The sequence below is a fragment of the Canis aureus genome, chromosome 8 (assembly GCF_053574225.1).
Source record: "Canis aureus isolate CA01 chromosome 8, VMU_Caureus_v.1.0, whole genome shotgun sequence".
NCBI classification, from domain to species: Eukaryota; Metazoa; Chordata; class Mammalia; order Carnivora; family Canidae; genus Canis; species Canis aureus.
Genome location: NC_135618.1, coordinates 25187242 through 25202133, shown reverse-complemented (window position 1 = coordinate 25202133; position 14892 = coordinate 25187242). Strand labels below are relative to the sequence as shown.

The following is a 14892-nucleotide window of genomic DNA, read 5'->3' as shown; positions in this document are numbered from 1 at the left end:
CTGCGATCATGACCTGAGCTGAAACCAAGAGTGGGTCACTTAACCTATTGAGCCACCCAGGTGCCCCAAAATGTTTTTTTTTTAAATCCATCTGTGTTGCTGCAGGTACCAGTTGGTGAGTCTTTTTTTATTGCTGGTAGTTTTCACTAAATTAGTAGACCAAAAGTTGTATTTCCATTCGCTTGTTGATGGACCTTTGGATGATTTCCAGTTTGAGGCTACTGTAAAGAGCCTAAGAGTGCTATGAACATTTTTGTGCATACACTTTTTTTAGCCTTGTTTTAATTTCTCTTGAGTGAAAATCTAGGAATGAAATTGCTGGATCATAACCTGAGTTGTATGCTGAATTTTTAAAGAAATTTTCCAACAATTATCCACAATGTTTTTATAATGTATACTCTTACCAACAATGTACAAAAGCTCCATATGTCCCACACCCTTGTCAGTGTTTGGTTTTATCAGTCTTCTTAATTTTTTTAAAAAGATTTTATTTAGGGACGCCTGGGTGTCTCAATGGTTGAGCGTCTGCCCTTGGCTCAGGGTATGATCCCAGATTCCCGGGATCAGGTCTCACATCAGGCTTCTAGCATGGAGCCTGCTTCTCCTCCCTCTGCCTGTGTCTCTGTCTCTCTCTCTGCATCTCTCATGAATAATAAATAAATAAATCTTTTTATTTATTTATTTGAGAGAGAGAGTGCATGCACAAGCAGGTGGAGGGGCAGAGGGAGAAGCAAACTCCCACTGAACAGTCTGTCCGACAACTTGGGGCTTGATCCCAGGAATCTGGGATCATGACCTGAACCAAAGGCAGAGGCTCAACCTACCACGCCATCAAGGCACCCTGGTCTTCTTGATTTTTCTAATGGCTGTGAGATGGTGCACCTTTTCATGTACTAATTGCCCCCCTTGTATGTTGTCTTTTTTGAAATATCTGCTCAAGTTTCACCCATTTGAATTGAATTATTCATCTTCTAATTATTGTTTTACATGACTTTATACATTTTAGATATGAGTTCTTTCTCAAATATGTGTGTAAATACAATATTTTACCTAGATTTTGCTTCTTTATTGATTTTTTATAAAGTCCAATTTATCAATTTTTAAAAAATTTTAGTTAGTGCTTTTAATGTCCTTTCCAAGAATTGTTACCTAACTCAAGTTTACAAAGGTAGTGTCATGTTTTTTATTTCCTTAAGAACTTCATAGTTTCAGGTTTTACATTTATATTTTCAATCCAGTTTGAATCTTCAATTTTTTTTTCTTGTATGCTGTGAGGTGGCAGGCAAGATTTTTTTTCTTCTTACAAATTCTAGCACCATTTATTAAAATGACTTTTCTTTCTCCTACTGACTTGACTTGGTAACTTGGTCAAAAATCAATTGACCCTATTATATGCGTGGACTATTTCTGAACTTCATCCTGTCCTATATTCTCAGACTATTGTCTCGATACTATGGATTTATAGCAAGTCTTGATGTGAAAAAGTGTCCTTAAATTCTATTTTCTTTCTCATGATTGTTTTGGTTTATTCTAGATTGTTTGTATTTCCATATACATTTTAGACTCAGCTTAGTTTCTCAATATAAAGCTTACTGGAAATTTGATTTGGGATTTGTTAAATCTATAGATCAATTTGGAGGGATTTAGCATCTTAACAGTATTGAACCTTCCAGCCTATGACTCTATCTCTTCTTTTTCTTAAGCATCTTTGATTCTTCTCAGAAATATTTTGTAGTTTTCAGCATAGAGATCTTGCATATTTTTCACTTTATTCCTGTTTGTTGTTGTTTTGTGCTGTTGTAAAATGTTAAATTTTAATTTTCTGACCACTCATGCTAGTGTATAGAAAAAGAGTACAGGGGATCCCTGGGTGGCTCAGCGGTTTAGGTTTAGGGCCTGCCTTGGGCCCAGGGCGTGATCCTGGAGTCCCTGGATCAAGTCGCACATCAGGCTCCCTGCATGGAGCCTGCTTCTGCCTCTCTCTCTCTCTCTCTCTCTCTCTCTCTCTCTCTGTGTGTGTCTCACATGAATAAATAAATAAAATCTTAAAAAAAAAGAAAGAAAAAGAGTACATAGTACATAGAAGTATATAAAGTATGTAGAGAAAGGAAATATTTTATGATTAAGCATGATGTTAGCTATATGCTTTTCATTAGATGCCCTTTGTCAGAGATTGATCTCTTTTATTCCTATTTGCTGAGAGTTTTCATTATGGATGGATTGTGAATTTTCTGGTGCAGTTTCTGCAGTCTTTTGAAATTCTAACATGTTTCTTATCTTTTATTTTATTTTATGTTAATATGGTAAGTTACATTAAGTGATTTCCAAATCTAAGCCACCCTCACATTCCTGGGATAAACTCCATATGACCATGATGCTTTGCGCCTTTTGTTTATTGCTGAATTCATTTTTCTCATATCTTATTAAAGATATTTGGGTCTATGTTAGTGAAGGATATTGAACAATAATAGTTACTTTCTTTTAGTATGATTCTCAGGTTTTGGTATCAGGATTATTCTGGCCTCATAAAATGAGTTGGGATTTGTTTCTTCTATCTTCTGCAAGTTAATAGAAGACTTGTATTATTTCTTCCTTGAATTTGGTAGAATATACTAGTAAAGCCATCTAGTAGCCATCATGTAGTTTGCATGATAAAAATAATTTTTTTATTATTAATTCAATTTCTGAATTCAATTTCTGTGATAGTTATGGGCTATTTTTTATTTTGACTTTCTGGGTTTTGTTGTCAGTTTGGTTAGTTGTGTTTTGCTTAGAATTTGTCCATTTCATTTCAGTTGTTGAATTTATTACATAAAGTAGCTCATATTATTCTCATTATATATTTATTGTTTTTAGGGTCTATATTGAGCATTTGGTATGTGCTTCTCACTGTGTTACCTGTTTTACATAGATTATTTGATTTTACCTGGTTTTATTTAAATCCATTAAAAGTTATTTCCTACTCCATGGTTATCTAAATAGCAGCTAGTTTATAACCACCCATTTGCCTGAGGCGTGTCCTGACTTATTGTTCAAAACCCCCAGAAATCAAGGATCCCAGGGGCCATGCTGATATGCACAGGCTAAGAATGGATGACCAGCCCTATGGCATGGTAAAAGAGATTGCCAGACTGATGCATATCTCTGTCATGTAGGGGAGCATGAGAGCTCCTTTAGGTAATACTTTGGGAGATCTTATCTGAAGGAATGTAGTGTTAAATTCTTTCCCCTTTCCTAATTGCTTAATCATGCAGTACTTAAACATGCTACAGATTCCTACAATATTTATGATGTTTATTAAAAATATAAATGCATCTATGGAAATGAAAATTACATTACTGGCAGCAGTTGTTGAATGTAGAATGGAGTAGAACTTGTACTCTCTTTCATTACACAAGCTCTCTATATCATGTAAAGGGAATCTTACTATTTTAGTTTTAACCCTTGTCTCTTCTGACAGATAAAAATCCTATTACATTTTTAATCAAACTAATAAGATCCTTATAATCTATAGAAAGGCTACAGCTGGGGATCCCTGGGTGGCTCAGGGGATCCCCGGTGGCTCGGTGGTTTTTTGCCTACCTTCCTCCCAGGGCATGATCCTGGAGCCCCACGTCGGGCTGTCGGGCTCCCTGCATGGAGCCTGCTTCTCCCTCTGCCTGTGTCTCTGCCTCTCTCTCTCTCTCTCTCTCTCTCTCATGAATAAATAAATGCAATCTTTATTAAAATATCATGGTTGTAGCTGGGGGAGTGTTCAACAGACAACACCTCTTGGCATCTAAGTGCTTTGTTTATCATTCCCCGACCTGCAAGCCCACTTTAGTTTTGCTATTAATGTGTTTCATGAAGATGATTTGTTCAGGACCCAATCTGCAACTTTGCTCACCTTGTTGTCCCCAGCCCCAGCCAGATTTGAAATAGCCTCGTTCTCAACCCCAGACCCACCCAGACCATCTTTCAAGAGCCCAGTTGAAGTCCTACATCTGCCATAAAGCCTTCCTGGACCTCTTTAGAGTCCTGGCTCATCCTATCCTCTGACTCTTCTGCCTTCCCACAATCAGGACATGAACATCCATTGATCATGTTTTTATCTCCTCTGCTCAGCCTCAGGAGCTTACTGAGAGGAGAGAGGCATCTCTACTGCTGCCTTTTAGCAACTGACACGGTGCTGGGTACAAATAAGTAATTTTGAGAATGATTTCTCATTTTTTACCCTATTGAAGTTGAGGAAGAAATTTTATTGTTGAGTAATTAAGAGAGCAATTACTAATCACTAGAGCAAATATTAATTAGTAGAGCCCCTCCTTTCCAAAGGACTTAGGCAGTTTATAGAAAGCATTGGTTCTCAGGGTTCAGATAGGGTACAGCTGGAGATGTCTTTGTCCACATTACTATCTTTGAAGAGAACAAAACCTTATTGCCTGCTGTACAGCCTGGGTTTCAGCAGACTCTGAGGAATGCAGTCTGATCACAGGGCACAGAGATTTACACATGTAATTCATTGTAAAGTGAAAAGAGAATGTATTCCTGAGAATGAAAGCAAAGGTTTTACAGTACGGCAAGTGCTACCACGGACATCCTGGCCATGGAACCACCCACAGAGTGAAAAGAGTACAGAATTTCAGAGAAAAGAATTCATGATTTTCCAAAGGAAGAAATAATATGATTCTAGTGGATGCAGGAACTCTCTCTCTCTCTTTTTTCTAATATGTCTTCAGAAAAATGCTCACTTCTGATTGATTTTGGATTCTCCATGAGTAAAATGTGGTTCTGGTCATCAGTGTTATCATCATCATCATAATCTTCCTCTTTCTCCCCCTCAAATTACCATTTTGCATAGACATAGACTGGGGAGCTTTCTATCTGGTATGATAACATTTGCCCTGAACATTCCGTAAGCAGAATTCCTTGAGAAATATTTATACACCACATTCACTAAGTCTGTCATGGTTTTGAATTTCTTGGCAAAGGAAATATGTGTATTTCTAAAAATAGTCCATATATTTGTATTTGTAGGTAAACTCATTATATTTATAAGCTAAAAGCACTGCCAGAAGTACTTATTTGGGAAGGACTAAAGCATATGGTAATCTGGAAATAAAGAAAAGCCCTCAAATTCAAATAAAGCAATGAATTTTGCAGTCCTATTGTATACTAATTGTTTTATTGTTGTAATACAGTGTTTTACCACACACTCCTGCCTTTCTTACATATACATGTGATTTAACCTCTTTAAGCCTGAATTTCCTCATCTGTACAGTGGGGATAATGCATTTAAGACTTACTGTGTTCATACACATAATGTATGAACAATTTAGCAGAGCAACTAGTACTCATTAGACTCTCATATTATTTCATCACCATTGGCTTTAATTGATATCACCATTGGCTTCAAATTCTAATTCTGTTTTATCATAGGAAAGGCAACAGCTTAAAAATTATGAAAGCCTCAAAGAGTTTTATCACTGGCAACTCAGAAACATTGCCTGAGCCCTCTTACTGGAATAGAGAGCTGAATAGCAAAGAAGAAACCAGAAGAACTCTGGTCCATTTAAATGTTAAATACCAACTAAGATCTAAAAAGCATTTATAGTTTTCCTTGATATGTCTACTTTGAAAATTTGCACCATTTTGTAAGTAAAAACATCCTTAAACATTTAAAAATGAAAGAAAAATTCCCTGCTTGTTTTCTCCAGTGTGGAGGTTACTGAACAAATAATATGATGAGTATATTTTACATATTCATAGATTCATATTATTTTAATTTACACAAGCCAATTGCATGAATCAACTCTCCATTCCTATTTCCAAAGAGAATGCATAAGTTGTAACATCTACCATGAAAACTAAACCAAGTTGGAAATAGCAGCAATGCACTTATTTCATTAAAGCTTTTTTCTTTTGGATGTGTGTCTTTTCTCTATGTAAACATGTCTGCATACTGGATTTCTTTCTAAATCTGAATGTCCTCACTGGCCATATTGAAGAATGTGCTTACTGTACTGTTTCATTAAACTGCTGTGTTATCGGGTAATTGTTTAAACATAATGCCATAGGACTATCAAAAGGAAAGGTGAACTAATGGCATTTGTAAATGTCAGGGATTATCTTAACACTTTTATTATAGTTTATAAAAAAGTAGGTTCAGGGCATTTCATGGCAATTATTTCTACAGAAATTGCTTATTTAAATAAATTGCTAATTATCTGAAGATGACAGTATTGAAAATGCTACTAATGAGTTGTTTAATAAGTATAGCTTGTGGTGGCCACCTACAGGTTGAAAATAGAAAGAACATATAGACTAATTATACCTAGATGTCATGTACGAAAGCCATATATTTTTCCCTCTAGCAACAGATTTAAAGACATTTATCTCTTCATGCCACTCTTCTAGATTTGGACAGTATAGTTTCTGAGATCTTCATAGATATTGTTTTATTCTAAATCAGTTTTACTTTGCTTTCATAATTATCCTTGTGCTATAATTCATGCATATAATTATTACTATAATTCAATCATCCAGACTGAGATACTTTTAGCCTGAAAGAGGATGCTTATTAATATTACATCAGGTAATTACAAATAAGTACAGGTATAATAAACTGGGACTCTTCTGGGCAAACTAGATCATATAGTCACTCTAGTTATAACAATTACTACCAAAGCTTTAATCTAATTTCTAGCCAAGATTTAATATAATGCTAATAGTCTTAGTTTTCTCATACATGGACAATATATCTTTATTAGTTACAAAATTATTGACTCCTCTCTCTGTAACTTAATTTATAACCAGACATTTAAATTAAGGAAGAAGTATAACATTTTAGCTAAGGGCATGATATTGGCAGTCAGGTTGACCTGAATTCAAGTACTGAACCCACACTTTCTTAGTGATCTTGAGAGTGAGATACTGAACTGATCTCTGCTGGGTCCTGCTTACACATCTATAAAAATGGGGGCAAAAAGTTATGATAATGTCATTGGTACAACATCTGCAAAAACACTTAGGAAAAACCCTGGCAACTAGAAAGCACTCAAAAGAAGAGTCAGACATATTCTGAATTTGTTCATATTTTACTTAAAATGTTGGATAAAGGACTTAATGTACTTTGCTGAATGTGCAGAGTATAGATCAGTGCATATCCCATCTATAAAAGTTGCACAACAGAAAATCTGATAGTGCCTATTCCTGTATCGTCAGTTTTAGGAGCATTCTAAAAAATAGTCACTTTATTGCAGAAGTAAATTATAAACACCTTTTGATCTAAAGGCATCAAACAGTATGGAAGTATAGATATCAAACCTGAGACTTCTTCAGCATCATCCACAGAGATAACTGTTAACAGTTTAAAATGCAATGTTCTAGGCATTTACCATTCCCACATAATAAATGTAATCATACTTTTTTTAACTGAAAATGGGACCACATCATATATATTGTTCTGCTACTTGTTATTAACATTTCAGCATTATATCCTGGAGATATCTCTATGTTAGTTTTATTTTTTCTATTTATTTGTTTATTTTTAAAGATTTATTTATTTATGGGGGGAGGGGCAGAGGGAGAGATTCTTTAGACTCCCCACTGAGCATGGAGCCTGCCTTGGGAGGGGGCGAGGGGGGGAGCACAAGGCTCGCTCAATCCCACAACCCAAGAGATCATGACCTGCACTGAAACCGAGTTGAACGCTCGACAGACTGAGCCACTCAGGTGCCAGTATTAGTTTTAAAAATTTTCTCGGATATTGTATGTGATGAACTATATTTTATCTAATAGCATAACTATCGGTGGTCATTTATGTTGTTTTCACTTTTGCTATGAAAAACAATACTTCAAGGGAGGTCTTTGTACTTGTAACCTTGTGTCTATGTACTAATGGAATGAATTCCTCAAAGTGAAGTTTCTGGATGAAAAGACATATACATTTAGATATTGCCATTGCATTTTAAGTCTAATAAAGACTTATTTAAATAAATATATTAATTTATAGTCATAGACTCAAAGTCTATGAAGTGATATATGAATTACAAGAGAATCTCCAAATTTGAGATCTAAGAGGTTTATTAACACCCCTTATGTATTAAGTATTTATCCCCACATGTTTGTAGCTGAATGTTTATTTTTCTGATTAGTTTTTTCTAGCTTTGACAGTAATATTAGCCTATGTATACTAGGAACCAGGCACTATGCCAAGTGCTTTCTGAGAATTGTATCATTTAATTCTCCCCAGTTGCTCTGATATTGTTACTAATGGTCCTGTTTCACAGATAGGGAAAACGGATGTTTTATGAAGTTAAAGAGTTTGCTCAGAGTCACATTTACATTAAGTAAGGGCTCTGCGACTTACACGCCATTGGTTGGACATTAGATCCTCTACTCTTAGCGTTAGGCTGTAGAGCATAGTGATACTGGTTTTCTTAGGCAAAGACAATTCAGAGATGATCCTCTTCATAAATGCCGCACTGTCATTTCTCAGTAAGAGCTGAGGAGTACAGACTTTCATGTCACAGAGACTTGGTGTTTGATTCCAGTCTGTCCCTTTTAAACTGTGGGACATCAAACAGGTTATTTATTCAGTTTGAGCTTCCCTTTCTTCTTCTACGGAATAGAGATGACAGCATCTACCTTCACAGCATTGTGAGGGTTGCGTTGCACAAGCTCTATGAAGCCTCGACCTCAGGTCTGGCACATGGAAATCATTCCCTAAACGGGCGTTCCTAATCCTGCCACTACCAGCAGCTGATACTCTCAGAAAGGAAGAAGGCCTCCTCTTTGACAAGTAGTCTTCATTCTTTTGCTTTAAAATAGGATGCCTGGCACATGCTAGGTACCAAGTTCCTGAATGTGAATTGACTTTGAACATATTGAATATATTATGAGGCAAATAAACATATCCATAAAGATATAAAGATTTATAGGAAAAAATTCTTGAAATAATCTATGAAAATCAAAATATTTTCATAAGACAATACTCATTTTTCCAGTAGAAGTAAATTAACAGCAACATAAAACAACTGATTTTCTGTATCCCATTTCTCCTCTTTAAATTTCATATCCCTCCATATAACCCTGCATCCTTTTAGTACTTCAGTTTCTGGTTGAATTATGCTAATTTTCTCAGAGGACTTTAATCCATGTGTAAAGATGTATTTTTAAATAGCTATGCTTCACATATTTATCAGTATATTAGGTTCATTAACATTTTAAACTTGTTTTAGTAAAGCATAAATTTTTTGGTGCTTGACTTATGTGTATTTTAGTATTTTATAAAAATCAATCTTTCAACTCCTAAATCCTTGAAATTCTTGATTTGCTAATATTTTCTTTCTTCTAGATGATGTTAAAATTATTAACAATTACATGGGCAAAGTTCAATCTCTAATGAATTTATTATCTACTTAATTCATTGTATTTTAATTAATGTAAGCAAATTAAAACTACATTTCTTTTTGTATACACAGTGAGCACGAGTGAGTATTATAACCCACTTTCTGTTTTATTGCCAGCTAAGGCTATTATCAGGGAGTTTATTGTGGACTTAGCTCTAACAATTAATTGTGCAACAGTAGCTGTCCTAGGAGTCAAATGATTAGAGAAAAAACAAACGGAATTAAACTCAATTATTCAAAATTCCAGTTATCCAAAAATTAATATATGTTCCACACTATCTTGCCCATTAAAAATTCCTTTCTTTTCAAGGATTTAGTCATGCAAAGTAAAGCTCTACCTCCTTTTCACCAATAAAATTAAGTTCTGATGCTGTCATTAAACTCCTTGTATATTGGTTTAGTGCATGGACCTTTGGATTCTCAAATAATAATAATAATAATAATCTTAAATATATTGATGACTGCCTTTGAGATTTTTGCCTTTGGAGTCAGTTAAAGTAATCTTACCAGCATTATGACACTACTGAATGAGAGCTGTTAGAAGGGGGGAAAAGAGGGTGGATCTGTGGTCCTCATAAGGTTTCAGGGGATATTGAGTACTACCATCACAGGCATTGTGCTTTTGTTTCTAATAAAAAAAAAAAAAAATGGTTTAATTGCATTACTAAATACACAGCAAAAACATAGCAGGCACTGTCAAAGTAAACTGAATAATGCTCCCCCTGAAATCAATTGTCCTTGTAGTACAGATCAGAATAGCAAACACCTGTACAATTTTTGTCCTGTGCTAGTCCTTTATATATATTAAATTATTTAATCCTCAAAACAATTCTATGAAGTTGTGATTGATTGTAATTTTATTATTTTATAGACGAAAAAAACAAAGGTATAATGAGATTAAGAAATTTTCACAAAGTTACACAGCTTGCAGGTAGTGGAGCTAGAATTTGAATCTAAGTAGTCAGCCCTGTTGTCTATCTGATGCTCTAACTAGTTCATCCTCAAATTGCCTTCTTTCTAAAATTCATATTAATAGTATTTATAAAATGTATGATGTTTAAATGAATGTGAGTTTTTCCTAATGCAACATCTGTACAGAATAAATTATTGGATTCATATTGTTTCCCTTAAAATTACTTACTTTAAAATCATGGGGACTAGTGTTTTGGTTATCTGTCGTTGGTGACAGTGTGGTTAGGACACAGATTGATTAACTGGGATCATTCTTGGAAGATTTTTTGCTTTAGCATAATTTTTTTTAAGGCATAAGTGCTTAATAGACATTTATCAGATAGACAGATGGCCAGATGAATGGATAAATGAGACCTACATAAGCAAACTGATTAAATCATAATACCTTAATACTTAATACTTATATATCAATACATAACCCTATTGTTAATGGTAGCATTTTAAAATTTTTTAAAGATATTGGCAAGTGATACTATTATTTTCTTAAGAAAAAAATCACCAAATCAGAATGATTAACTTTTAGTTGAAAATTTATGGCTTAGTTCTAGATCTTATTCTAGAACCAATCCAAAAATGTTCTGTGAAGTTTCTCAGAGAAGATCTATGACTTCAGCACATTGATTGGCATTTTAAGATGTAACTGTAAGGAAGGCCTAAACTGATTAGATGTCAAAAGGTACAGTTCAGTCTAGTCCACCAGTTTTCCTAGTAGGGCTGCTTTAGAACAAATCAGAGTTCTTGGCAACAGTGTTGGAATTCCAGTTCATTTGTTTGTTTGTTTAAACCTATAGCTTGTCTCAAAATTTGGGAATTCAGAATGGCTTGACCTTGATTGGAACAGTCCACGGTTGGAACAGAATGGCTTGATACAACTGAATTTCCAATTGGACATCAGGTTCATCTGGCCACCCCCATGTGGATGAGGGCTTAATTTAAATTGCATATTGCCTATGAGTTCATTTAAGCTTATAGGATTTCTATTTCTTGATTTAAACCTTGTCATTTTCTTAAGGGTGGAGTCGACATTCAATTCCTTAAGCCTCTCAAACTGGCTTCTTCCTTCCTCGTCTTTGGTCTAAAATCATTAATTACTATAGCAGTGACAAAATTATAAAAATCCTTTTCTGAATAGCTGTGATCCTGGAAATATTTATGTGTTTTAATTGACATATGTACAACTCTGTATAGTATTGATACATGTATTTTCCTTACACTGAAACTTTTTTTTTAATCTTGAACTTATTATTTCTTTACTCCTGTCATTTTAAAACTAAAAAGAAATTTCTATATAACAATTTAGAAAGATCCTTTTATATACTTTCAAAAGATTTCTTTCCAGAAACATTTCATGGTAGATAAAAGTCATTTTTAAAATCTATTCCCCATAAAAATGCTCTATGAGAACAGGTAGATTTTATTTCATATTAAATCAGTTGAGTTACAAAGAAAACTAATCAAATGGAATTTATAATGGAAATAAAAACTGAATTTACTATTACCCAGTAACAGAAGGATCCATTTCTTCATTTTTGGATCACATTTTCTCAAAGAACATAATTACTCTTAATTTTTAAGAAGATACCTTTATTAGTTTGAAAGGTTTTCATGTTCATTAGGTAGATTAGAAAGTTTTATAAAAGAAAGAAAAACATGAAATAGAAAATGTCTTATTGACCTAACTGAACATCTTCAAATGCCATTGAGGATTTGCTGGTGTTTTTTAACACCTGTGTAATAATGTTGCCCTTTAAATGTAACTGGTTAAATTTTCAAAGCTGTGTTCTGGGATTTTGCCATTTGATGTCCATTAATATCAATTGGAATATGTGGCCAAATCCCTGTGTACCACTTTGAAATTTTATCCCTTAGTGTTAATGATAGTCTTCTAACAGTGCAGTTAGAAATAAATTATTTATCTGCTTAGCTCAAATTTCCTTTACTCTCTAGGGTCAACTAAATAAGGGAGGAAAAAAAAAGAAAAGAATCCCAGTGTTTATCACTTCAAAGTAACATGTATATGAAGAAGCCATCAGCCTAGCATGTATTGAACATATCTGTTATATTATACAAATAAATAAATGTCAATCTAAAAGATTTATTTAGATTACATATTTCCTTTAAAATGCTTTTATGTAAATTTCATTCTTACTCAGATTTCTTTTTAGTACAGCTAAAGATTTGTATACATAAATGTGTATGTGGGTGTCAGCATGTATCCTGGGTGTGTATCTTTGCTGTGCATTCTCCTGTCTACTCTGTTACCTTCTTTACCTTCTGCGACAGACTAAGAAGTCACTGATAAACATTTTGAAGTAGAAATAGGATCTTGACATTAAGTTTCTAATTTGCCCTAACTTACTGCTTTGTATTTCAGTGTCCCTTATGGAATTCTGAAGGGTCAGCATTAAACATTCTTGACTGAGAAACACTAATATCTAGAGGAAGATTTTAAAGTATGGGAGCAATAGGAACAGACATTTCCACAAACATTTTTGGTGTTGAATGCAAAAGCATCAGTTACACATAAATTTTAATATCTGAAATGGATGTGAACAGGATAAAAAGAAATCCACTGATTTTAAAGAAAATTATTTGTGCTTCCTCAAAGAGAACACTCCCATAAATATGTATTGATAATGCTGGTGAAGATGCTTGTGGTGATGGAGGTAATGATAAAGTACTCACCACATGAGGCTGATTTTACCAGTTGCTTGTTTATGTTTTTGAGGCAATGTCAATTCTTGCACAAACAGAACTATTTTTAGTTCAGAAAATACCTTTAAAGAACAATGGCTAAAGAATCCACATCAGAAATATCAAATTTTATTACAATGTGATGAAAGTATTAATTTACTTCAGGATATATCAAATTTTATTCCAATGTGATGAAAGTATTAATTTACTTCAGGATATATTAACCCTTGAGAGTTGAAAGCAGCTTTAATACAGTATAATCATTTTAAAAAACGACCCCCAAGGGTTCTGTCCATCCATGAAGTTTTCATTATGATTAGAGAATAATATATTGGTAACGTCTGGCTGAGTGAAGTATAAGAAATTAAGCACATACTCTTTCATTACTAAATTCTAGAAAATCGTTCTTACCTTGGTTGAAACTTTCTAATATATGAAAAATCTGATTGGGCTCACTATATTTCATCAAATTGAGAATAATACATGTAAAAAGCAATATGGAATCTGTAGGTTTATCAGCACCTTGCTTGTTTTCACAGTATCTCTATTCACACCAGCTGCTATATACTTAGTGGAAACATAACAGAGCTGTATGTCTATTTATGCACTGTATGTGATTGTTTTTCTTTTTCAAAATCTGCTGTTCCTTGTTCTTTTTAAAACAGATGCTTGAATATTCCATATAATCTTTTACATATTACTGTATATCAAATTGTATTATGCATGTATTTTATGCAGGAGTTCTAAAGTTGCTATAGCCACTTGCATAACACATTTGCTTGCAATAATAGCATCAAAATTCTTAAAATAAATGCACATCCATTTACAAATTAACATACTTTAAAACATGGCAATGTATATGTATCACCACACACGCACACACACACACATATATCTTAAGTAAAGATAAAGAAAATTGACTTAGTCTAGTACACTATCATTACATAATACATAATAATGATTATAAGGCAATATGCTCAAATGATCAATATGCTAACCATTGATTATTCTTATTTCCTGTAGGCACAGCTATCAGACCTATTGCTTTGAGAGCTGTGACCTCCATTGCTCGTGCTTTGCCTGGATTTCCCATTTTGGCCACTGGTGGAATTGACTCAGCTGAAAGTGGTCTTCAGTTTCTTCACAGTGGAGCCTCGGTCCTCCAGGTAGTACTTGGGTTTGCCCTTCAAAAAGCTCCATCTAACACATATAGTGTAAATTTTGTGACAACAAATGTATTCTTGTAGGGTCTGCTGAGAAAGAGACAGTGGGGGATTAAAATGGCAGCACTCGTTAAGTTCCTTTTGTGAGTCAAAAACAAACCTAAGGCTTATTCCCTGTCCTAGATAGAGCTTACAAACCCAGTGTCTTTAAAAAATATATATATTCGCTTATCTCCTTGTTTCCAAAATAAATGAAAACAGATACCAAAATGCATACTGTAGAACTGGGGAAAAAAGAAATGCATGAAGAAATATGGGTAAAAGTAAAATCATGTTTGAAAAATAAAATGAAGTCAAGGGTAAGGCCAATATACAAAATCTGTGCTGTAAGGCACTGGAGGGATTACCAAATTTGACTCTGAATTTCCTGGCAGCCAAAGCAAGGAAATTATTGGTTTCATAACTTTCAAAATATAAATTGATTGTTCAACTTCTTGTGGTTCAGAGCTAAAAGAAATTCTTCCATTACTGTCACAAAGGGATACTTTGAGATGTAATACATTATAGTCTTAATGCCATTCGTACATATAATTTATTACTTATTACTTATACACTTGCTTGTTATTATGTTACTCAGTAAAGGCCCAGTACAGTGCCTTGGCACATTATAG

General features: G+C 34.1%; 1 protein-coding gene across 3 annotated transcripts in view; it reads left to right on the top strand.

The window, feature by feature from the left end:
- The window catches only part of DPYD (dihydropyrimidine dehydrogenase), a 798341-nt gene that overhangs the window by 637886 nt on the left and 145563 nt on the right, over positions 1-14892 (top strand). For all 3 annotated transcript variants that reach the window (XM_077905543.1, XM_077905544.1, XM_077905545.1), the window contains one exon: positions 14082-14224. In XM_077905543.1, coding sequence (XP_077761669.1) covers positions 14082-14224 — 143 coding nt within the window. The remainder of the gene's footprint in view (positions 1-14081; positions 14225-14892) is intronic.